Source organism: Vanessa cardui, chromosome 14, assembly GCF_905220365.1.
Source record: "Vanessa cardui chromosome 14, ilVanCard2.1, whole genome shotgun sequence".
NCBI classification, from domain to species: domain Eukaryota; kingdom Metazoa; phylum Arthropoda; class Insecta; order Lepidoptera; family Nymphalidae; genus Vanessa; species Vanessa cardui.
The window spans coordinates 8098130-8125795 of NC_061136.1; the positions used below are offsets into that span (position 1 = coordinate 8098130).

At 31.5% G+C, this 27666-nt stretch overlaps 1 protein-coding gene across 1 annotated transcript in view; it reads right to left on the bottom strand.

Moving 5' to 3' along the window:
- Window positions 1-5364: 5364 nt before the first annotated feature.
- LOC124535341 (tachykinin-like peptides receptor 86C) overlaps window positions 5365-27666 on the bottom strand; it is a 36523-nt gene continuing 14221 nt past the window's right edge. The window contains exons 4-9 of the mRNA XM_047111532.1: window positions 20320-20397; window positions 19287-19434; window positions 15591-15787; window positions 13231-13334; window positions 8470-8559; window positions 5365-6067 (exon numbers count right to left, since the gene is read on the bottom strand). Coding sequence (XP_046967488.1) covers window positions 8516-8559; window positions 13231-13334; window positions 15591-15787; window positions 19287-19434; window positions 20320-20397 — 571 coding nt within the window. The 3' untranslated portion in view covers window positions 5365-6067; window positions 8470-8515. The remainder of the gene's footprint in view (window positions 6068-8469; window positions 8560-13230; window positions 13335-15590; window positions 15788-19286; window positions 19435-20319; window positions 20398-27666) is intronic.

Below are 27666 nucleotides of genomic sequence, written 5' to 3' on the forward strand. Positions count from 1 at the left end.
GTACCAACGGCATTCGAAGACGTGGATAATATGTTCTTCTTAACATCACATTCAGTGATAGAGGAAAATGTAAACGGTGGAAATATAGAAGTTGGTTGCGAGGAAAGAATATTAAGCGTGCAATGCTTATCAACACTATCAAGTACAGAATGTGAAGAGAAATGCTTATTTAAAAGCTCAACGTCAATTTTAATGGGAGAGTTATGTGCTGATTTACCAACTCCTAGTGTTTCAAGAAATTTCCAGATTTTTGAAGTGTCGCCGTTTTCGACAGATTTGTGAATGTAGCGTCGTTGAGCGTCTCTACATGCTGTATTGCATCGATTCCGAGCTTTCCTATATTTGTCGCGATTGATGTCTGTGTCATGCATCTTAAATTTGTTTTTAGCATGGTTTTTTTTTTCAATCATCTTTTTTAAGTCGTCTGACAACCACGGCGCTGGAAGGTGTTTCAACTTAACCGGTCTCAAAGGGGCATGGGTGTCGTATAATTGAGTAAGCAGCCTATTAAATTTATCTATTTTGTCATTAATTGACTCAGCAGAGAGTACCGACGACCAATCCAACTGGCGAGCATCATCACAGAGTCGAATCTGATCCATTCCTGCAAAATTACGATACAGAAGTGTTCTAGATTTAGCTTTAGGAGGACGAATTTTATACGAAAGAAAGATCAGGTCATGATAGGAAAATGCATCAGCAGGGCATTGGCCATATTTTGAAATAAAATCGGGAGAAGAAATCATAATAAGATCCAGAAGGGATGGAATACACCCAGGAGAATGGTGTGTAGACTTAAGAGGTAAAACATGTAAATTGTAGGAATCAGTTATTTCTAATAATTTCTTACACCGAGAGTCATCTTTAAGTAAACAAGTGTTAAAATCACCCATAATAATGGAGTGACTGTAGGTAGGGATAAAATTATGTAAAACGTTTTCAAAAGTGGTAAAATAATTAGACAGAGAAGAAGGGTTGTAAAATACACCTAGGAGAAGTTTAGAACAGGACAGACTTACTTCGATAAGCAAATGTTCGATCGCATCGGGCGAAGGTGGTTGGGCAGACGAGCTGAGTACTGAGAAAGGGATACAGGTGCGTAAGTAGATTGCAACGCCACCACCCCTCCTCCCGCTACGATCATTGCGAATCAGTTGGAAGCCGGGCAACGAATAAGATGTCGATGGTAAGCAGGGCTTTAACCAAGATTCAGAGATGAGGATGGCATGAATATTGCGGGAGTCAAATGATGCAAGCATATCAGGATAATGAGCCGGAACACTTTGGGCATTGATGTGAATGACATTAAAATTTTTTACACAGTCGGAAAAACATGAATCGAGGGTGACATTTAATGAAGGATAAGATGTACTGTGAAAGCTATCATCACTAGAGTATCCATCAGAGGATGGGGAGAGGAAAATATCACTATGAATACTACCATTAGACGACATACCAAAAAAAAAAAAAAAAAAAAATTAAGAATATAAATAATAAATAAAATAGTCTGATACTAAAAAAAATAGAAATAAATAAATATAATAAGATTAATATATAAAATTATAAATTATAATATACTAAATAAAACGACCTACTAAACCAAATAACCACAAAGCTAATATAGCTGCCAGCCATGATAGTTGTTACACTTAAAGCATAAATATACGTAGAACGAATTCAAGAATATGAAAGTAAACATATTGTAAAAAAAAAAAAAAAAAAGATAAACGTAAAATACAAGAACTGTAACAAGTATTATTGTAATTTAAGTAAAAAGATAAAATAAAAACAAGAAAAAACTATAATAATTAAGTAATATAACTTAAAATAAGTGAAGATAATGTTATTATATTTAAGGACTTAATATTACAGTGAGTACTCACTCCCTATTATTTAAAAACGTACTTATAAATTAGAATTGAAGCATACGTCAGCTGTCAAATGCCAGTGTAACATGAAATTATTGAATTATAATTTCTATCATTAAAACAAAAGAAAAAAAGAAATGTGGGTAAAACGAAGTTGTATACAAAAGGAATATAAAATATCTAATGAAAAGGAGGAGTTCTACAGATATAGAAAAAATATTGCTCTTACTAATATATAATATATATAATGATTCTTAGAAATAACGAGTTGATAGCTACTAAACATAAAAATAACGAGGCTAGTGCCTTGTTTTACTCGAGGATTGAATACAAATTACTGGTTAATGCGGTTTCCAGTAAATAACAACAAAAACTTAACAAAAATCGAGTCGATTCCATGGCGGTACTTCAATAAATAGATCTAGATTGCTTGAAACGATTACAAATATCGATTACAAAATATATCGAGTAAGATATTCGTTAAAACTTACGTCAACTTTATAAGATTGTCCTGTCAATTTTCATGAAAGCTTAATCAAATATTAAATCCAACACATCACAACAAAAAAAAATTAACTCACGTTGTTGTAGTATAACCAACATACATATATTACATCTCACACAATTCTACAGTCCTTAATACAGCGCAATCTGATAATTATAGTGGTAAGGCTTCAACCTGGAGCCATTTACAGGAAAATCTTGATAAACTAATGAAAAGGGTCAGCATTGAACCCTTCTATGTAATATAGTTCAGATTTTAATTAAATAATTTGTAAATTCATGATTAATTCGTTTCAGCCTTCAGTCGGGTTATTAAACTTGTATACAATTATTTGGAGACAAAGGAAACACTCACAAACGTGTAACGTATCTTAAAAATATGAAAGCTTGGACCCATAGATCAATATGATAAATATATGTATTTTTGTGGCTTTTATTTGTACAACAAAGGCACTGATTATTTTGGCAATGTCACGTGCGATGGAGAAGACACGATAGAGATATATAAAATATTATAGTGGAACGAAAAATTAGTGACGCCACCCTTGAGGCGTAGAAAAAGAAAGGTGCATCCATCTTAAATTGCTTTCTTTATTATTACATAATATTATGTTGGTATATATGTATAATTAAAGATTAGTTAATCAGTTTCAATTAATATTAATTTTCAATGTATTAGTAAATATACATATAGGTATGTATACTTATAGTACACTACACTAATCTTATAAGGTACCTAAACAAAATAGGAGTACAGTAGTGAACACTTTAAAGAGGAAAATTCCCCTCTTTAGATTTTCCCTCGACCTTGAGGACGAAAACGACTGAAGAACTTGTTATTTAATTTCGTTGTCACACGTACTTGTCGTTGTAAACGTAATTGTTCCTTTTTACAATTTACGAGAAAACTAATAAATGTCCTATTTAAAACGCATCTGTTTTATATTACTTTAGTATTAACTAAATTAAATTTCTAGGCTATGTCACCCGTCCAGGAGCAGGCTCGTCTTGGTGGGTACGAACTACTTAACAACTCAATCTCAAATAACTTTATTCAATATAGAATTACACTTTCTTATTGATGGTCAATTGAAATAGTACCACCGGGTCGGAAAAGAAAACACGCTGACCTGAGAAGAACCGGCGAAAGAAACTCAACGGGTTTTTTCTTGTCTCATATATTATATAAACAATTTTATATGAAATGAAATAGCCAGGAGTCGATTGTTTCATTCCCAAGGTGTGCGATCGATCATAAACTCATTATAACCTTTTGCACACAAGCGTTCCTTAATATATATTTTTTAATTTGGCAACAGAGGCATTTTGAACACTTTCCGAGATCCTATTGTAAAACCATATACATTGCCCAACAAAGGAGTTACTGAGTCTATTCAGTCGAGTAATAGAAGTAACAAGTTTGTGTTTGTTCGTTGTACCAATGCTATGGATATCCATTTTCTCATAAAACCATTAATATTTTTTCTTACATACATAACATTGCAGAATATATATAGAGAAGCAACAGTTAATATCTTGATTTCTTTAAATTTATTCCTCAACGATTCTTTAGCTGGGTTATAGATTGCGCGAATAGCCCTCTTCTGTAGCACAAATATAGTATGAATAGCGGCTGCGTTTCATCACAGCACAATGCCGTATGACATTATACTGTGAAAGTAACTGAAATATACTAAGCGAGCCGTATCAACATCGGTAAATAATTTAATTTTTTTGACCGCAAATGCCGCAGAACTCAGTCCCGCCAATCCGCTAATATGGGGGCCACATTGCAACTTAGCATCAACAGTAAGGCCAAGAAACTCAGCAGAATCATTTGGATCCATCGATTCCCCGTTGATGAGTACATACATAATGTACATTCGGTGTACTAAATTTCACAATTTTTGTTTCATTATTAGTTAGCCTGAGAGTTTTATTACGAAAAGGTATAGTTTTCAATGCGGGATGCACGTTTTAAATTGGTCCTGTTTTTTTAGATTTTTGTGGATGGCTGTAGTCCATTGTCTATGAGCGAAGTTAATAACAAAGTTAAACTTATCTGTCGCCTGCAAATCTAAAAAAATGTTTGAATTTTGAATAAGTGGACTTTTAAACGATCTTTAATTGACTTTTTTACCGGTTCAGAAAGTACCTTCTGTCGTGATAATCAACAAGAAAGTCTCAATAATGATTCTATATTTATTAAACGCGATAAAAATGTTCGTATTATTATCACGTTCAAAGATCCGTCTGATTTTATGGTAAAGCTACATACAAGATATCAATAACGAAGTTAATAATTTAGCATGATTGGAATATTAAAAAATACACAAATAATATTTCACAAATGATATGTCATGAATATGTTCCAAACCTTCTCCTCTAAGGGAGAGGAGGCCTTTAGCCCAGCAGTGGGAATTTACAGGCTGTTGTTGTTGTTGTTGTTGATAAGTCATGTCATGTCTTTTTATTAATTTTTAGTTAGTTATCAAGTATTTCATTTAGAATTTTGTATCACTTTGAGACTTGAATTTACCGAAATTAGTTTTAAATGCGGAAACGCAGGTGTTGCCATTAATTCTAATAAGCCTGGACTGTATCTGTACGGTTTCGCTTTAAATTTCAGGTAGTATATTTTGGAAAATAGCTTGACTATTTCTAATAATTCAAATATTTAGTGTTTAAGCAATATTTTGTGTTTAAGCAATATTTTATTTATTAAGAATTAAATTATTAACAAGTGTTAAGTTATTTTTTCAAACATTTAATTATCTTTACTACTGTTTATAAGCTATTCGAATCTGTGAAATAATAAGATTATTAGAAAAAAATAAACAGATTTATTGAAACTTTAACAATTATTTATTTCAGAAAAAGTTCAAATACATACAGAAAAAAGCATTTATATCTAAAATATCTACATATATTTTATATTGAAACATGTAAATGTAATGTAAACTTGACTGGTTGTCTATTTATTAAAAAAATATTGACAATTCTTTATTTCTATTTACTCACACACATTGTACTATTTGTTACAGATTAAATAAATTAAGTATATGAAATAAATTTTGTTTTCTGTTTGAACAAATGTATCTAAATTGTTGTAGTAAATATATTTTATTTTAGTCAAACCTCGTTATAATATTATATACAATTAGAAGAATAAAATATTTAACAAATTGTTTATTTTATCTTTATATTTAAATCTTAATCTATCAGTTTTCAAAACTGGCCTACATATGATACATTTTTAATCAAAATTTTAAGAGTTTAACCCTTGATACAAAAATAAGTATATACAAATGTTAAGTTTACATTAAAGTTAATTTATTTACAAAAAGGTTAAGTGATCTGCCGTATTAGTTTAATGACTTACTCTCTATAGAGTCATTAGCTTAAGATCAATGACTAATTACAGTAATTGGACTATTGTTTTACCTTTGAAATAGTTTTAACATCGCATAGCATGATAAGCGAATGACATAAAACCAATTAGGACATAATTAATGAATACACTTCAACATATTAGATATGAATTATCAAAATTAAAGTTCATACACACCCTTATAAGCCAAACCCCGTTTACAATTTATCTTCACAAACGCGATAATGTTGGTCGTCCGAGTCGCAACGGGGATTCGTTTTAACACCAAGACCATTTGTGAAAATCGATGTACCATTCGATTGATCTATTATGGAAAAAACAGATAAAAAATAATTAATAAAAAAGTATATAGTAATACAGTTAGAAATATTTAAATAAGATTGCGTCGTGTTGACCCAATCGATAAAAGTGAATCTAAACCATTGTGAGTTGTGCAAGAACTAATTAATTTTCAATTGCTTAATCTGTAATGTTGCTGTGAAGGCAAATATCGACGGAAAACCAGCATGCGTCATATGTAGATCTGCCACATATATATATATATCAATCAATCTGTATTGGAGCAGCGTGGTGGTGTAAACCTATAACCTTCTCTCATGTGAACATTAGCAGACTTATAAGTTGCTAAATGTTGGATGTGGTGGCGTTTGAAGATAAACATTTACATAAAAAATTTCGTAGGCTACGCTAAAGTCGTTAGAGAATATTAAGCCCTTGCCTTTTAAATGAAATATTATTTCGGGTTGTTCTTTGGTCACAAAGTATATTTTGATCGTTGAATAAAAATATAATCGTAACATATACGTCATGTTCAATCAGGATAAACAACAATGATGTATTGTATGGAGTGGGGTATTTTCTTTCTTCGATCTTTATGAATAAAATCTATATCACCTTTATTTTCTTTTATATAAGTCACCAGGCCGTGAAAGTACTGAAACGAATAAGAATTTTCTGTGTACAGTCGAGTATGTCTACAGTATACTTAAGTCCCAAGTTTTTAAGATGGAAATTCTAGTTCAGCAGCTACCTATAAATTCTAGTATGGTTAAATTTTCAAAATGTTTTTTTTTTTTTTTATTTGAACAAGATATGTTTATGTTGGCAATACTAGGAGACTACTTTTCGGACAGTAATATAGCAATTCTCTCTCAATAATCGGGCCAATATCGACTTACGAGGTCAAAAGATTTGTATTTCAATGTAATTTTTTGGTTGATGGAATATCGGATAGTCATATAACTTTATAAGACTCCCAGCCTTTATATACCTACCGAGAAATGGTATTTAAGATACAAAATAAATATTTAGATACATCAGATCAACGTTTGTGGAAGTAGTTTAAAAATGTACTTGTTGTAAATTAAATTTTCGATAGTATTTTTAATGATGATTAAATTTATTATTGCCTAGAAATATTTGATATGATCGTGCAGTTATTTCTTTGTATCGAATATTTATTTGATTTCAAATAATTAATATATTTAAAATTGATAGTTTTAAATTATTACACACGAAAATATATAATTTTAAAGTATTTTATTAATAACTGAAATTGCAGAATTATAATTACTTCCAGACTAAATTTGTTAATAAAAAAAAAAACTGAAATCGAAGTATTCGAAAATATATATGTAAATATTTAATGAATATAATTTAAATGTAAATATTTCTCTTCGAAACGTGACGCTAATAAAAATTTAATAAACTTTTAATTTTTTAGCCGATTTTGATTTTTTGGCCCCCGTGGTCGAAATTGTCGCTGACGGTAGAATGCAAATATATTGCATGGGTGGGATGGATGTATTAGAATTCTGGGTAGGATATCCGTCTAACTCAAAAATGAAGGCGCTCTAATACAAGGACTCTGGACGAGACGGAATCGATCTCAGACGAAAGATGAAGTTTCGAGCCAGTAAACTCGGAGTAAGCAGTTACTTAGCGTTTGTTTCGGTGAGTAGCACAGAAAAGGAAGACGGGAGATATCACTATCATATCACGAGACTGACAAACCGTGGTAGCGAGAGGTGCTGAGTAGCGCTCTTTTCTGTGAATGTATTGAGAAAAGTGCCCTCGCTAATTGCTCACTTTTTTTTATTTATTTTTTATGGTGTAGGTTGGCGGACGAGCATATGGGCCACCTGATGGTAAGTGGTCACCATCGCCCATAGACAATGACGCTATAGGAAATATTAACTATTCCTTACATCATCAATGTGCCACCAACCTTGGGAACTAACTAAATTGTGCCTGTCCACTGGCTCACTCACCCTTCAAACCGGAACACAACAATAAGTACTGTTATTTGGCGGTAGAATAACTGATGAGTGGGTGGTACCTACCCAGACGGGCTTGCACAAAGCCCTACCACCAAGTGAACCAAACTAAAAGAAGTATGGCATCAGCGCTATACACATTTTCTCCGCCACCGAAAGAATATCGCCTCTTTATACCACGAGAACCCTTGTAGCTGCAAGTACCACATAGGTAGGTACATCGTGCAAGACAAAAAATAAAAGTTTCTCTACTTATTAAACTGTCGTTCTGATCATAAGTACTGGGTTCGAATTCACATCAAAGTAGTCAATATTGAAAAGGCAAGTAGTAAAAGTGTATTTCTTTAACTTGTTAAAAATGTGAGTGCATCTTACAGTATATTAATGTAAGTTGGAAATGTATAAATAGTACGTGAAATTTTATAAGTACCATTGGCTGGGGAAGAGCGGGACAAATTGCTCCGCCTTCGTGATTGTCATGCACGACTAAACGACGACGCGTCGCGATGTCGCTGGCTCACTGAAACGAAATTGCATCTTAGGAAATAATAATAACATTTTTGAAATATACATTTACAAAACGAGGGAAATACATTTCATAGAAATAGCGCGCATTGGTAAATTTTGTCACGGTGACTGTTTCGTCACTCTTGTCGAGTCCATAAATATGTGGAGGTGCGCCCACATTACGACGTGGCATTTGTGTCTGCATCTGTACATATTCACGGACTTGACAAGAGTGACGAAACAGTCACCGTGACAAAAGTTACCAGTGCGCGCTAGTTCTTAACTTATACAATATTTAATAAAAAAAAATGAGTAAAATTCTAGTTCAACATAAAAGTAGTTCTAGTTCAGCATAAAAGAAAGGTAAAATCGAATAAAAAAAAAAAGATAAACCAAAGACGAATATGTCTGAACCAATAAACAATTGCAAAAAGCGATGTTATTAATCATTGTAATAATAATCATTTTAATATTAATTAATTTGTTAACATAAAAGTCTACCCTTTTTGTTCCAAAAATATAATTTTTATTTTAAATATGCTGTACAAAAACCTTTACCACAAACACCGCAACGCTTTTGTTTGGTTTCTTTGTTTGAGACTGCCTTTCTAAAATTATCGCCATATTTCGCTTTTTTAAGATTAATAAAATGTTGACCTTGGAAGTCCTTCGCCTACTCGGAAAAGGAATAGAGACTTACGTATGTGAACAAATTGAACCTTTTCCGTGTATTGTACCTTCAGCATAATGATTTCGTGCTGACTTTCTGTCTCACTATTCTTAAAAATACTGCCGAAGTTCCATAAAGTATACAATAGTACGACACAACTTAGATGTAGTATCGGCAAATTCAATAAAACCGATTGCTGCCGATGTATACAACCAACAGAAATAGCTCTTTATCGCGCCATTCGAAGCTATAGAATCTCACGTCAGTTCAACCTGAGAAAGCAAGTGCATGTAAATCGACGTGTCAAGTTGGCGAATATATTAGGTCATATGATATTACAAGTTATTACATTTGTGTAAAGATCATATTCACATGATAAATAAATATTGATAATTTGGGATAGTGTACTCAATTCGGATGTGAACGGTTTTACGAATTTTGCCGATGCTACATCTAAGTTGTGTCGTACTATACATTCTTAACTTAAATATAAATGTATTTCAATAACAATCATTCTTAGTATTATTAAACGCAAAGTCATACCAAATGTGTTTATAATATATGAAAATAAACTAGCCGTGGTTCCTAGAAAGCTAGACTAAGGATACTGTAACTCACTATAATTGACATAGAAATACCATTTTGCCTGAAAACAAAACCTTTTTTTTATTTAAAACTATTAAGCTATAGTTTGAAATCAAAAAAGTTTTTATTAAAAGACGAAATCTTTAAAAAAATTGGCGTTCAAAATTTTACAAGCCACAGACTAAAAATACTTACACAAACCATTGTCAGTGTAAACTTCATTTACACCGTGCAGATTGCATTGAGGTGAAGCCATTCTATTCGAGCTCTAGATTAATGTATGCAAAAAATACGTGCCAGGAATTATTTTAAGCTTTTGACGAACAGTGAATAAAAAGTAACAGTATTTACTAGATAACTTTTTCAATCATCAATCAAACATCAGCCAATTGTCATCTACTACTATACATAGGCCACTCCCATACCACATGTAATTTAAAAATAGGACCCAATTGAATAGTTTTAGAAGGGTAGGAACCACTATTATGATACGAGTAATAAAATGATGTCAATAATAATAAAAAGTTATTAATTACCATTGAATTATTAATTCATTAGATTCCAAATATGCCGCATTATATTAATTAATAACATTATATAATATCACAAATAAAATAAATTAGAGGACACTTGTAATCAAATTTATCAATATTATATATCTTTCTAAGTTACTATTACACGGGCACAGCTTGTGTACTATATAAAACAAATAATTAATTTTGCCATCGCGATGTAGAAAAGCAAAAGATTTGCCACAACGCCATCTAATGTTCATTAATAATAATAAACTCTTAAATTACGTGTACAAGCTCGTAAATAAGTTACAATTCGATGTCTAATCTCTTAATTGTTTACATACTACTCTTCACTACAGTGGCAAATCTTCCATCTATGTCGTTTTCCAGTATGTATTCTCTATCGCGACCGAAAATAAACTGATTATGCCGTCGCGCAACTCGCCATTTATACAAATCTATTATATTAAATATAAAGTATATAATACATCAATACATAAAACGGAATAATAATGAACTTCCGCAAGTTCGTAATTCATAAAACTTCTTAAGAGTACAAACGAAACTCAGTTTTAGGTTAATAACAAATAAAATCTTTTATATTATACCGAAAACACTTTGAAAATATCTAACTTTATCCAACTATAAGTTGATCTATGAAATTGATTCTTCATTTTTCTTGATGGGTGTATAATTTACATAGACCACACATATATCGCATATGTCACACTTTTTAAGTGTTTATGTGAACGGTAGTCGGATATAGGAATATTTTTAATGAACTTCTGATAGAATAAAATTGTCAGAAATGCCAGGTTGTGTGTTAGGATGGATTGGTGCAATGAATTTTATCATTGAAACGTGCAAAAGGGTTGTAAAGGCTTTTACAAATTTAAAAACAACGTATAAAAGGGTAGTAATAATAATAATATCAGGTCTGTTTATTCCATTATTTAAATCAGTACTGCTTTGCACAGCCGTCTTAAAGTACCTATTCAGAAAAAAGAGGCAATACTCCATCAAGGTGCTCCAGTGCTGGTAGAAGGCAAGAGATTCGAAAAGTTGGTGTGGCTTGAAATCTAACACTAGACTATCGCTAATGAAGTTATATCATACAAGAGTAAAATTGCCTTTATAATTCTCATAGCAAATAAGTTCCAAAGAATATCTTATCGATATTCGTACATAGGTCAAAATCCTTTTAGAAGTAATAAAATTTATTTCTCCGAACCAAACACGTTACATGTTCCATAGACAGTAATATTATTTAAATGACATCGTTCCATGATTAAATTATTCATGAACGCGGTTTAACGATGAACAGATTTAGATTAATCGATAATGTCGGTACTTACATACAATGTAATATATGAATTTCACTTCTCACACCAAAACTCCTTTTTGTTTTCTAAAAATTGTTAAAAACAATTTTTTATTTTTAAAATGAGAAGTGGAGTTTTTTGAATACTTGAAAGCTTCAACGATCCATGTTAACAAACAATATATTTATAAGTTTTAAACTCACGTGTTAGCTTTGAACTATATTTTTTAAAACAATATATATAAATGTATTGTTTTAATCTAATACAATATAAAGTAAAGTAAAGTAACAGCCTGTACATTTCCCACTGCTGAGATAAGGCCTCCTCTTCCATTAAGGAGAGGGTTTGGAACATATTCCACCACGCTGTTCCAATGCGGGTTGGTGGAACGCACATGTGGCAGAATTTCGATGAAATTAGACACATGCAGGTTTCCTCGCGATGTTTTCCTTCAACGCCGAGCACGAGATGAATTATAAACACAAATTAAGCACATGAATCAGTGGTGCTTGCCTGGGTTTGAACCCGCATTCATCGGTTAAGATGTACGCGTTCTGACCACTGGGCCATCTCAGCTCTAATACAATATATATAAATATATTGTTTTTGTTTCGCAATTTTTAGTAGAAAACAAGCATTATCTTTATTTAATATGACAAATTCACTATCCAAATGTGACAATTGGGGATTCGTCAAAAACAATTGCCGAATTGATTATTTACATCGTAACACATAATTCAAACTTTCTTCAGTACTAGGCTAGATATAAAGTCTTCGTCAATTAAAATATCAAGTATAAAATATAAAACAAATGAACCACTAAAATCACAATCGTTGGAGATAATAGGTAATATAATAAAAGAAAAGGCAAATTGTTTTATTGGCTTTTGGAACGAAGTTCTTTTACGTGGCTTACGGTAGCGAATGGCGTGTTCGTTAAATTTACTTGTAAGGAACAAGCGTTGTTAGACGACTTTTCCCTCCTTTTTATTTTCTCCCTATCTCTTTCTTTTATATGCACTATATCAAAGTTATATTTTGTTATTGTTTTAATTCATATAGGTTTTTAAATAATAATTTTATTTATCGTAATTTAACTATTCCCAAAAATCAATTATTAATTTCATTGTGATTATTATTGAATATCAAGTGAAAGCAAGTTCATTTAAATTATGTTCTACATTGTAAAACAGCGCGATAAGAATTTATTAATAACATAAAAATGCAATTATGTCCACTATGGTAACAAAAAAGCCATAAGTAATGATTAAGTACATAAAATTATTACAATAAAATATGAATTCTAAAAGACATTTGCAATTTTAACATTCTCTAGTAATGCATCGTAAAATAATTACAAATAATTGTATTCACATGAACTACGATTGAAAATTATAAATAGGCATGCACATAAAACCAAGCTAAATCAAAGATTAAGACAAGAACTATCACTAAAAGCAAGGACAACAAACTGCAAATTAAAAATATTGCATTGAAATAAGTACATATATTTGAGAAGTTAATAATTGGATACTTACCCTCACTGATTCTATACTAATTGTGACATCGTGTATTCAAACTGAAAAAATTACCTGAAAAGGATTTGTTCATTTCAAATTGCTTTTTCAGATTGTTAGGCGACGCTGTTTTCTTGGTGATGCACCAACACAGCACTAATTTGAAGTACAGCCGGAATCTGTATAAAATTAAATAATATTAAAATAACATATTTATTAACTTTCAATTATATAATATTAAATCTATACATATGATATAATTGCATTGTCTATTAGTAATATTATTACTAAATAGGCTACAAAAATAACTTTTTTGAGAAATTCAAACGAGTACAAAATCACTGTTTTATGACTGATGATTTCATATTTCAAAATTATACACAAACTGTTTGAAACGTTATAAAATATTAAAGCAACATCATTGGCCTTTCGGAGAATCATATTTGTAAGTTACTTTAGCGGATATTGGTTGACTATATTTTTTAATATTCTAAGTGGTATTTTATCGTTTAAAATGATAACAAACGGAATCAATTAAAATTTCCTTGAAAAGCAGAATTGAAATCCAATTTTAGAATATAATACTCTAAAAGTGTACATTGACTTTGTGGAGAACTTGATATTATAACTTTATTAGCTTTATAACTTTTAATGGTCGCTTTTACACAATACACGATAATGTTTCTATCAAAACTGTCATGTTAAAGTGACATAAATAAAGACATATCAATACTCCTAAGTAAGTAGTAATAAGACTTTGCTAAATTTTCTCTTTTGTAAAAATAGGAGTCGGAGTAGTAACTTTACTGACATGATCCACTACCATTTATCTATTTTATTAAAGAAAGTGCCCCACCTGACAGAATATTGTAAAGACTTAATTGTTTGGCAGAATTTTAGAAAGTATGCTCGAACAGTGTTTGGTTAAGAATATTTTTTTCCAGCGACTAGGATATCACTATGAGCAACAATAATAAATAAAGAATATTAGATATAATACTTCCATTTAAGGAAATAATATATGATATTTACTTATATATTCAAAAAGTTTATTATTTTGTTAGTTAGTTGACTCAAATATTACTAACATAAATATATATACAAAAAACATACCTTTGATTATTCTGTACGCATTAAAAGTATAGTTAGTAATTGATATTGTTATTACTTTCTCGGATTTCTATAGAAATATTACATATTATTATTGTAGACTACTGTTGTTAGAGTTGAAAGTTACTATTTATGGGATCGTAGAAACGTCAATATTATTTCAATCAAATATTTCTGATATCAAATCAAATTTGTATTAATATAATAACAAATCGTTATATACTGCGTATAGTTTGTAAAAATAGAGCTTTCAGATTATCAACGTACACACGTACCAGCTACCCGAAATTATAATCAAAATAAATGCCATAATATTATCTGTCAAATAAACATTACTGTTACATGAACAACTTCGTGGAGGTTAATAGCATTTTTGCGTTTTATTTTAAGTCTCTACAATATGTAAACGGTTACAAAAATTATTTTTTAAACGATAACATTCTAACATAACACCCTTATTTCGACAAAATCGTTTTTCAAAACTGTATCGTCTTTGATAATAAATTAATCTCTACATAAATTTAAAATGAATCTTCATTAATGGAATTTTCAATAAACAAAAGACTACGGACATAATAAAACATTATTCAGGAAATAAAGGTTTGTGAGAAAGGTGTACGAAACCTCGGGATCGAAATGAATAGAATCCCATGAACTAGATGAGAGACAAGTTAATTAATTATTTCAATAAGAATCTGAACAATTTTGCTTAAATATTTTATGCCTTAAAATGTTTCATTTAAATTGAAATTACTCCATACGAAAATATTTACTGTTGATATGTTTAAAATGTTTAATTTTTGTAACAGCTTGTGAATGTTTTAACAAACTTAATAGTATTAATTCCTGTATGAAAATCTCTTTTAGTGTAATATAATATTTGTATCGATCTTTTTTTTTCAGGGATCAAATTTAACTCATTTTCTATTTTTAATGCACATATTAATTGAATCGCGCATTCTACTTTAGTATCAGGTATTTAGATATAGTACTGTTTTTTGATGAAACGGCACTTTTACACAACTAAAACGTCAATTTTTGCTGGTACAATAAAATCAAATTTTACATGAAGACTTACATTGGCAGTATACACGATTAGAAAAATTTGAAAAGTTACTGACTTTTATGCATTCGATTATTATATTTTGCTTATTTTAGTATATTCATCTTGGGGTTTTAGATAAAAATATTGAGTTCATTTCTCAAAAAAAATTAGATCGTTATATCTGTAATATTGGAGCTTAAAACCTCCTTTCGGAATATTTTTAATAAAATGACATATAGTACATTTTAATTAAATATAAACGTTACCCAGTGATACTTACTTGTTACTCATCCAGTAGTATATTAGCGGATTAAACATAGAATTGGCCATGGCTAGCCAATAAAAACCAAGGTAAACATGCTGGGCGAACGGTGACGAAGCTAGTGATTGGTGATGATACACTAGCACGAAGTAAGCGTGGTACGGCAGCCAGCAAAGCGCGAATACCATCACCACCAGGACGAACATCTTCACCACCTACGAAGATACTCTAAATGTAAAATTATGAACACCACAATAAAAATATTCTAATGTACAGGCAGAGTAAAACTTCGTCAGTTTTCAAATTCATTCCTTTATAAAGTCTTAAACTCTTATTACCTTTTGAATCTAAACGTCAAATCATAGCGACGCAATATGTCATTCTCAATCGGTAAGGCAGATTATCGCTCATACTGAGCACACGAAATCTATTTTCGTAAGGTGACGAACCTTTTCTTACCCTGACTCTACATTTGAGGTCATTCAAATGACATATTGGTATTAAGTATATTTTTTTGTGTAGTTAATGTAAAATAATACTGCGGGAATGAGCAGCCTGTCGCATTCAGTGAACATATGCGTTAAATACGAGTATAATAGTCTGCCTAACGCTCCAGTTGCAAGGCTTATAAATTGCTACCGTTGAAAGCCAATTTGTGAAATTTTCGCGCGCTGCAGTCATTATTATATAATTATTAGGGAATTCTTATTTTGTAACGTGTCAATTGTAGGATTTGACAAAGACGTACGTACGTATTTAAATGACATAGATGCTATTTAGCAAATATATATCTATCTGTGTCTATCTATAACGTTAAGTTAGCAACCAAATTCTTGCAGTAGAAACTTTTCATAAAGTTACCCAATCCCTGAGGTAGTTTAACCGGAGGATATTGACCATTTTGGGTTTTCCCTCCACCGTCTGCTAAGTGACGGCCTCAAAGAAGCAGTCTACGGACCTTCACCCTTATTCTTGTCGTCGTCGCCGCTTGCAATGAGAAGTCTCGTCCGATTGCGTGATCCAGGATTTTCAGATTCTATCCCAACTTACACAGTTATTCTTCAAAACAACAATACAATCTGATTCGTCGTTACCTCTGTAAGTCGGAAAGTGACTCGCCTGGTCTCTCCTAAACCATAAATCTGGTTTACTGAAAATTTAGCGTGTGATTGTGCCTTTCGTGATGCAGACGAACTTCACTTTCACCATGAAATTATTAGGAAATTTCATCTTCCATGGGTTGGGATGAAATAGTGGAGTAACTTTGAATGAATTCTACCCATGAAGTTGGAATGGGCCATATATGAATTTTTAAATTCAGGATATTAAAGAATTCGCTTATTCAGATTATTATTTGCAATTCAATAATATTTTGATCGACATTTGTTTATTGAATCATATTGTTATTTTAAAACTTTTGCTACTCAAATCCCTTATATTGAAGCGAAATAAAAAATTGGTTTAATTGATTTACTACATTTTTCGACGCGAGCGAATAAAGTAATGGATTTGATAAGCTCGTGCGATTACCACCCACTTGTTCCGTTTAGTTTATTATTTCTAGTAAACGTCATAATAGGTACAAAAAATATGGAAAATAAGTAAATAATCTAAATTTGAACTTGTTGAATATCTTATTTGACTATATTAAATTAATATTTATTAATATATGTTAATTAATATCGAAGCTGTTATAAATAGTGTTATATTAGAATTCAAAGGCGATATGATAGATTTACTTGGTACAGGTGCCACTTACTCGACGTATATTCCACCATCTAGTTCTACCTATATTTCTATTTAGAATTGTTGTATTTTGGTTAGAAAAAGTGACCCAGTGTTACTTCAGGCACAGGTTTCTAAATCTTGGTTGCATAGTTTGGAGAAATCGGCGGTGTAAAGAATCGTTAAAATTTATTAGGATGACAATGTTTATGGATAGTGACCATTTGACATCAGAATTAAAAGGTTTATATTGGATACGTAAATGTCACAATTGCCATCTACTTATCTAACACTATAAAACATGACACAATCGTCTTTAGTACGCTAGTCACGGGTTGTAAGCCGTCAAAAATATATCAAAAATGTATAAAAGACAATAAACGATTCTTAAAAGATTAAAATAATCTTTGAGCTTGATACGACGTTTCGTAGTTACGAATCCAATGACGAGATCGTCATTTATCTCCATTATATAAATAAATACCTATTGATGACATATTGGTAAGTGTGAATGAAACTGTCATTTTTTACTACTACGTTAGACAATATGTAATAAAATTTAATTCAATACAAAAGAATTAGATCAATAATGAAATCAAAAGTATCAGTCCATATTTTATTTTCAACTTAAGAGGCGCACAAAGTATGCTTATTGTATTGGTAATATTTATTTGTATAAAGGTTTATTTTCATAATTCTAATATTCGTGATCTTTTGGGCTACGATCGGTCGTGTATCGGAAATGATGTGTATCCAGCTGTGTCTAATGGACAGCCCGACCCGGATATGGGCCTCCGCAGGCTACAAACACATATAATTCTAGGTATTCTTATGTTAAACTGTGTTGTATACAGTAAAGTTGATCTTGTTATTTTATTTTACAGACATTACACCAATTGCCTAAATATTGTTTAGGGTTTTACTAAACATCGAAATAAAATCGACCTAAAATGGCATCGCGAACCATTAAGTTTTATATTATTAAATTGATGTCTTCAATCGACGATAAGTATAATCCGGGTGCTATCAGAAATTGATGGAATCTTGTCAAAGTAAAAAGAAGGACCGTTAACAAAGAAGTGCCGACTTCTTTATATTTAAAGAAAAGGCTAAAAGCGGAATATGAAGCAAATTATGTTTATTTATGATCATCGATTGAAATTATATGGCGATTAAAATAATAATTGCATTAGAATACCCTTTAAAAAATTACAACTCTTTCTACTTATTTTTTAATCATTAGGAATATCATAAAACCCCAATTCTCTCATATTTATTATAATATTATAATTAAATTGCGACAAATTCACACGAATAAATACGACTCGCAAAGATCAACTTTAATTTGATGGACTGCGTGGCTCTTGGTCCCAAAAGATCGTACCCCTCCCCGTACGCAAATAAACTTTGCCACGTTTTGCTTGCGAACAAATGAGAAATCGTTAAACAATTGGCGAATCTAGTAAAATAGAGATAAAAATAAAAATTCCATATTGATATCCTGTACACCTATTTAAGAAAAGTATTTATTTATATAGATGGACGAGAAATTTTGTATAATTTATGTTTAATTGTTTATTTCTAGTAGACGCTGTTCGCTGACACAAATATTATGTAAATGACATTCAATACCAAAATAATATAGTCGTATAGTATAGATGTATTTGCTCATGAAGGCGCGCCCCTCCACGTAAAATTATCATCGGCGTATAGTATGAGTGAGGCTTGTGCTCACAAAATCTCTCAAGAATGACGATAATTTAACGTAGAAAGGCCTTCGTGAGTGAATACATCACAGATATGAAGTAGAATAGATGAATATATTACTAACCCTAAATATTTTAAAAGATGTATGCGTTTTATGTTCCATTATTATATATATGTATTTGTATAATTATAGCACACTTCTTATTAAGACAGAGGGTGACTTTGTTAAATTTGTCATGTAAAATGTGAATAAATGTTATGAAAGATAAACATTTTACTTACCTTCCGTTTGGACCTAACCACTTGCATCTGGTGATGAGTGCATTCCCCTATCGTTCTTCCTTGAAGAGCTGCGCTCATTTGGACATAGGCCCACACCATCACAGACATAGGAACTACGTAAGTTACGGCCAAGAACACGAGGTTGTAACTGCAACAAAATCACTATAAATAAATAAATAAATATGAGACAACATCACATACATTACTCTGATCCCAATGTAAGTAGCAGAAGCACTTGTGTTATGGAAATCAGAAGTAACGACGGTACCACAAACACCCAGACCCAAGACAATATAGAAAACTAATGGTAATCTACATCGACTCGGCCGGGAATCGAACCCGGTACCTAAGAGTGGCGTACCTATGAAAACCGGTGTACACTCGACCATGGAGGTCGTCAAATCACTCTCAATATAATTTACTCTCGGTACGTTCTTCGTAGATAAATACTATAATATTGGTCGTTTTCTAAATTAAATGCCAAACAAAATTAAATCTTAAGTACGAACAATCAGTTGGAATAGTTTTTTTGTTTATCTTTTTATAACAAACACTATTGTATAATTGAGTTTATCTTAAGCTCAGATTACCAAATTTCAGGTTCAAAGCAAGCTGTACCACACTATGTATAGTGCTTAATTATAATGTCGTGCTAGTGTTGTGCCCATACATCGTGAGGAAACCTGTATGAGCTAAAGTTCTGCCACATGTGCCTCAACCGAATCTTATTAGAGCAGTGTGGTGAAACAAGCGATAAACTTTCTACCCAAAACTGACTGAGGATTAACTACTAATTTTCTTGCCAGTATTTCTCAGTATAATCTGCTTTCAGAACGAGATAACTAAACAGAAACTAATCAAAACTACTTCTAAGCCTACTTGAATAAAATATATTTTAATTTTGATTTTGTTTTTGGGAAAAGGCTCTGTAGTAAAAAAATCATTATAAATTATATCGAAAATTTATGTTGCGTAGTTTCTAAGGTCAGTCTTTGACTAAAGATTGACTAGTGTAATAATTAATAAGTCTTACCAGTAATCGGTCCGCGAAGTAGGGTAACTGCCATCTGGCCATTTTATGAAACATATTTCTCGTTCACCATTTATGTACCTAAGAAAATATATCATTAATAATATAAAGAAACATTTTCACAAGCAAACGAGCGTATGCATGAAAATATTGTGCGCGCAAATTACATAACCATTTGCATAAATAGCTCTTTTATGTGTTTCTTTATTTAATGTATGTCACATGATATGATACAATGAGTTATCATCAAAGCAAATTAGGGTAGAGAGGGGTTAATAATTTCTAACAGCATTTTTATAATGAGAACCTTGCTTTATATGTGCCTGATATTTATGAAATGCTTACATGCATAAAACAAAAGTGTATTTAGAACATCGTCATAACTAATATTCACTATTGTTCAACGAACATTGAAAATTATAAACAATTACAAAGAAATGTATATTGAATCACAAATAGTCGAATAATTGTAAACTTTAATTAGATTATTGATTGCTTTAAGAGAATCAATCTATGTAAGTGAAAAATTGAAATACTATGAGAGTCTACAAAGATTTTTCCTAGCAGTTTCCTTGATTGATTGATTCTTTTTTTTAAACTTTAAATGACATATAATTCCAATTAAATTTTACGAAATACAAAACAAAATAGATAGTATGTTTATTAGTTATAAACTCATTATAGAATCACGCATTTAAATGATTCACGAATAAATAATTGGACGATTCGAATACATTATGTTATTCATAATTTAATTAATAATTTATTACCTATATAGGATGTTTTCTATGCCGTAACTTATTACAATATAATATTAATTAATATAGAAATTATTTACATTAAAGCCTTAATTAATTACATACAAAATTAAAATTAGCGGCGGAAAATGGTGGCCAAAATGCTAGTGGCATAAAACCGTTGAATTGCAACCGATGGGAAAAAAATCGACCCTCCTGCCACCAGTATGTAATAAAACGAAGTGTTATGCTTTTAAGAAAAGTTTCTTCACTATTATTCCAAGATTTATTTAACTGTATGATCGATATTATTATAATCATCATCAAGATAATACGTGCAGTCAAATATTACATTATACAAAACTAGAAGAAGTTGGCCCTTTTTGGGCTAACATTATACAGTAGTATAATTGTAACTTCGTATAAAGATACGATAAGCTGTTTGAAATACGGTGATAGTATATGATATATACATAAATCTCCTTTACTATATTTTTAATTTTAATATACATTAATTAGTATTTAGTTTTGTTTAACATGTAGATACATAACTAATAGCCATGTTCGTTTGCAGTAAGCATGTAGCATCTTTATTGATAATATGTTGTTACCTTTCTGGTGGTGGGTATAAAGAAACAATATTAGGTTATAAAATTTTTAATGCCCAGTTACATAGTATTATAAACAACCAATTACTTAATTTACTAGTTACTTATGTTACTTCTTATAATGACTATTATATAAAAATTATGCCAGCTAGACTCAGCGTGGGTCACTTGGGATAAAAGGCAAGCTTGAAAATTCAATGTAATTCAATGCAATTCAATATAAGGTTGAAAATTAGGCGCCACTGACGATTAAATTAGTTGTTGTGGTTTGAAAGAATACACCGTTCGCCAGACCGGTGTAAACAAAATTTATGATATAATTAAAAGGGGGTACACCACCAAAGTTTCCAGCTACACGTGGATACCGACAACGGCTTAGGGAACAGGCCTGCCGTCCTTGGAGTTGCACCAGCCGCTATCTGGGCACACTCAACCAGGAACCTGGAGCCGTTCACTCTTAATATTTCCATTCAAGAAGTCCACGTGGTGGGTAAATCCGATTAAAAAAAAAAACCTCCTTCTGGAGGTTCAAAGTCCTGCTTACACAAATTGACGATCTCAACTCCGGAGAACCATTTCAAAGGGTCAAATTTCTTACGAGTCGGTTAACATGATATAAAGTTCTGTCAAACTTCAAAACTTCATTGTTAATATAAATTCGATATATTCACTATATCGAATTAAAAGTTTGGATTCGGTGTGAAGGCGATAGTTCCAAAATTCAAAAAAAACGAAATCGAAAGTTCACGAACCTTTGAAAGGTTAGCGAGTGTGACCAGTATCACTACCAACATACCCTTAATGAAAAAGGAATTATATCCATAATTAAATCAAGGAAATAATTTTGGAATAATTATTAAAATTAAGAAAAGCCAAATATGAGGCAAAGTAAATTTATCATAACTAGACTCCGACACCTACATCGAAGAACTAACCTTTAAACTGGAAGACAGCTATTAAATTAATCTGAAACGATGTGAAATGACCTCTAATCAAATTCAGCAAGCGAATTAGATGATTAAAATCTTATTTTAATAATTGTTTTAATGCACCTATAAAATAAATGTAATTTATTTTATTAATTAAAGTTATAGAAAATGCCAAGTTGAAGCGTTATACTAGCAACACCGACATAAATTAAGTGGGAAATGGGTCAATGGCACGGAATTTAGCGAATTGACACTTTTTTGACGTTTTATATAATTATAAAAAAAGTTAAAATTATGAAAATAATTTTTAATGTAACAATGTGTAAGAATTATTAATAAATAGTGAAAATAAATTAAATAAACTCACTTAATAAATTATATTATTATTTATTTCTAGTTCAATGAAGTATTAATCTTCACTTGGTAATTAATGGTATCAGTTCTACCATGAAACATATATGTACATTAGTATACAGGATATGATCAATACAATCTGCTTGTACGTTCTCAAAACGAAACGATGTCACTGTTGCTGATAGTTGAAATATTGATAATTATACCATTAAATCTTTAGATTTATCTACCCCGTAATTTATTGCAACATGTCGCAATTTCAATGACTTCAATGTATGCATTCAGCGTGACATGTTCTACTCTATTCAACTAGGTATGTACCTAAAATTCGAATTAATCATAGCAAACCTAAACGATGATACCATAGGAAATAAATACATGGTAATATAAAATAGAATATAAGCTATCCCTATCCGTAAATATATCTGTACCATGGCAAGAGAGCCCACCACATTATAACTCTTTGGAACAATATACGAGGTGCTAGCATTCTTGCCACTTTAAAAAAAAGATTATTTGTACGGTTAAACTAAAATTTTAAGAATATTTTTTTAATTTTGTACCCTTGTGTAATGTTTTTTTTTTTAATTGTTTTGACGTATAAAATAATAGTTTTTTTTTTTTTTTATTCTAAAAAAAGGGCTTTTTCGCATAAGCGAACATGCCGCCCTGGTTGAGAATTCATAGAAGATTACAAAATATAATATATTAAACTTAAAACTACCTTAATTAATCACAGATCTAATACTTAATTTGGACAACATTTTTGCGAGATTTGACGTCGGATCTGACAGAATGACATTGCATTGTCCAACAGACTTTATATCTAAATTAAGTCTAGTTCTAAGAGATTCGTTCTGAGCACATTCCATCAATACGTGCAAAAGATCATCAGGTACATTACACGTTGAGCAGTTCGGAGAAGTTGATTTCCGCATCAGAAATGCAAACTTATTGCATGGGATGTACCCAGACCGAAGCCGCAGAATTAATTTCGTTTCATTAAAATTCATGTTACTATTCTCAATCCAAGGATATCTGCATGGATGAGGCTGGATCGTACGGTACCAAATACCTTTCTCCTTAGCTCTTTCGTCAAAGTACTCTTTCCATAAATCATAGCAATGCACTCTTAGATTTGGCAAGTAACTTTCAAATGAAGGTGTAAAGAGGACTTCATCACCGTCAGATATAGCTTCTTTGGCTAGTACATCTACTTGTTCATTCCCTTCTATGCCTACGTGAGATGGTATCCATTGAAAGAAAATTACTTTGTTGTCTGATTGTAACTTAGATAGAAGCTTTAGAATCGCGTAAGCTACAGGTAACCCTCGACAAATCGAGGTACACCGAGCTAGGTGTTGAAGCGCGCTTTTGGAGTCTGACAGGATAACTACTTTACTGTAGCTTGTACACTCAATATAGCCCAAAGCCTATAAAATAGCCACAAGCTCAGCTTCCATTATAGATACCTCTACTTTAATTTGGAATTTAGAATAAATGTTCAAATTGAAATCCAAAAATGCAGCTCCTATTCCATATTTGTCTTTCGAACCATCTGTAAATATTTTTTGACAGTTGGAGTAATTCGAATTTAAGAATTTAATACAAGTATTTCGCAAACTAATTTGATGATACTCTCGCTTAGAACCGGTAAATCCTTCGATATTTGTTTTTAGAATGCTTGACAAATCAATACTAGTTACCCATTGATCTAATGAAAACATGCCTAAACTTGAGAAAGAGTTGCATGGTTGAGATTTGTACATCTCGGAAATTTGTGTAAGTAGAGGTTTTTTCTTGTTAGTCCAGAATCTGTTATGTGTTAGATCTGTTAATTGATTAATTAATCTAAAATAAGTATTATTATAGACTGATCTGTTTTTAAGCCAAAATTTTCCTGCCAAATATAATCTTCTTAAATACAAAGGAGGTAAACAAAGTTCACTCTCCATCACATGAATGGGAGTGGTCCTTATAAACCCTCCAATGTTTCGCATTGCTTGATTTTGAATTTTGTCCAATTTCGATAAATTGGTTTTACAACAGTTGTCATACAAAAATGAACCATAATCTAATCTACTTCTAAGTAACGTTATATACAGCTTACGAATATGTTTTGGATGGACTCCCCAACCTGATCCTGTTAACACCTTAAATATATTTAAAAACTTAGACACCCTAGACACAATCTCCTTAATATGCTTAGTCCATCTAAGACCGCGATCCAACCACATCCCCAGGTACTTAACATTATCTACGACATCTAGAACTACATCATTTAGAGTAATAGTAATATTGTGCAATTTGTGCCCTCTTGAAAAAATACATATTTTGCTTTTTGTTGATGAAATTTCTAAATTAATATCATGGAATTTTTTGGCTATACAATCAAAAGCAGTTTGTAATCGGCTTTGAATGTCAACTAAATTATCAGAAGAAGTAAATATTACAAAGTCATCGGCATATTGCGAAAAATTAATATAATCCATCGAATTAATCGTTTCACACATATCAATTGTTGCAACATTAAATAGTAATGGAGATATAGGATCTCCCTGTGCAAGGCCTACTCCCGTACATCTTACAATTTTAAAGTCTTGGCCTTCAATAATCAGAAATCGTTTATGTAAAAATTCCCACAAATAATTACAAAGCATACTGCCTACACCTAATTGATCTAATTTACAAATAAGATATGTAACATCAACATTGTTATAAGCATTTTCTACGTCTATAAAACACCCCACTGTCATTAGATTTTTACTAAATCCAATCTGTACACTAGATACGAAGTCTGTTAGATTATCTAAGCAAGAGCGGGTTTTTCTAAACCCTTTTGTTTGTTCGGAAAATATATGATTTTTTTCAAGATACCATTCGATTCTATTCTTTAAGATAGCATGAAAAATTTTGCATATACATGACATCAGGGATATTGGCCTAAGAGATGATACTTGGTTACAGTCCCGGCCAGGCTTAGGAATGAGAAGTATGCGAATGTATCGCCATTGATTGGGAACTATATTACTATTGAGGAACATATTATAAATTTTTAGTAACGTAGTCTTTCCTATAGTAGGTAAATTAAAAATCATTGAATATGAGACATCGTCTAATCCTGGTGCAGTGTCCTTAGATTTTAAACATTTTTCTAATTCATGTGTCGAAATGATGGATTCTAATTTTAAGTTTCGAGATGTACAGCAAGGGTGGCATGGAGTGACAAAATCGGGTGTGAGGTTATTTAACATCGTTTCGGCTACAGTTTTGCCTACCATTCGCTTAGCAAATTTGTGTCCTTTTATCCATCTCATTCGCATCCACATTTGATTAACAGAAGTTTCCTGATTTATTGAAGAGCAAAAGTCCCACCATTCCTTATTCTTTGCTTTTCTAATGAGCCTTTGAACGTCCGATATTTTGGCTTTCAGTTCTTCTAATTTAATAGGTATTGAGTTTTTCCGAAATTCTGATAATGCCAGTCTCCTTTCCGCTACGGCTTTAGAAAGTTCCGGTTTCCAGTAGGTTTTTGAGACAAATTTAGGACTAGGGTTGACACATACCTTAGTATATGGAATGCATAAATTTGCTGCTTTATTAATTATGTTAAAAAAGCATCGTAAGCTTTTTGGGGTTCAACTGGCAAACTTATTTGTATTAGGTCATTTTCTATCGATTTCCTATATTTTTCCCAATCTGCTAATTTGTAGTTACGTTTTTTGTTAAATATAGGGTTATAGTTAGAAGATGTTGATAATTTTATGATGAGGTGGTCGCTGCCTAGACATTCATTGGTAACATTCCAGGAGAACTCCAATGCAATATCCGACGAAACTATAGATATGTCAGGACTCGAATTTTGTAATACACCATTTGCAAGTTTTATGCGCGTATGTCTACCATCATTAAGCGTAACAAAATCATGGTCCATTAGTGCGTCAAATATTTGCATTCCTCTAACGTCAGTTTTATTGGACCAGTTTGGGTGGTGTCCATTGAAGTCCCCGAGTATTATAGTCCTCCTATGAGAAATTGAAAATATAAAATCCCAATCTGCGTTAGTTGTACAAGCACTCGGGGGGCAGTATACTGAAATTATGTTTTCTAGCCTTTCACAGTTCAATACCCTAACAGAAATAACCTCAATGGCTGTATTTCCACTTTGAATTGACAGAGGCTCCGTTTTAAAGGATTTATGAGCCACTATAGCGACACCCCCATAAGAGTCATCCCGGTCCAACCTGTAGATATTATAGTTTGTAAGTTTTAATGTATTTACTGAACTAAGCCACGTTTCACACAGTGAAGCAAAATGTATTTTTTCCAGACACAGTAATTGTTCCAACTCAAGTATTTTTGGTTTTAAGCTTTGTGCATTCCATTGCAATATGTTAATATTAATACTGTTCATAATTAAATATTAATCCTTGAAAAAAAGGCAAACTTGAGATGTTTTGTAATATCCAAGAGATAATCCACTCGACACATAATTTTGCTAACTTTTCTATTTTATCATTTATTGAAATATTGCTGCTACAAAAAATATTAATAAATTCTTTGACTAGACAAGTAAACGGTATATCTCTTGAAGGTCTCTTTCCCTTTCGCCTACTTTTTTCCCTTTTCGAATAATAAGACACACTTTCCTCGGAGTCTGTAACCATCATATTTTCTTCATCGCTGTTTGCTTCCAGTTCTTGTTTTTTTTCTTTTTCTTTG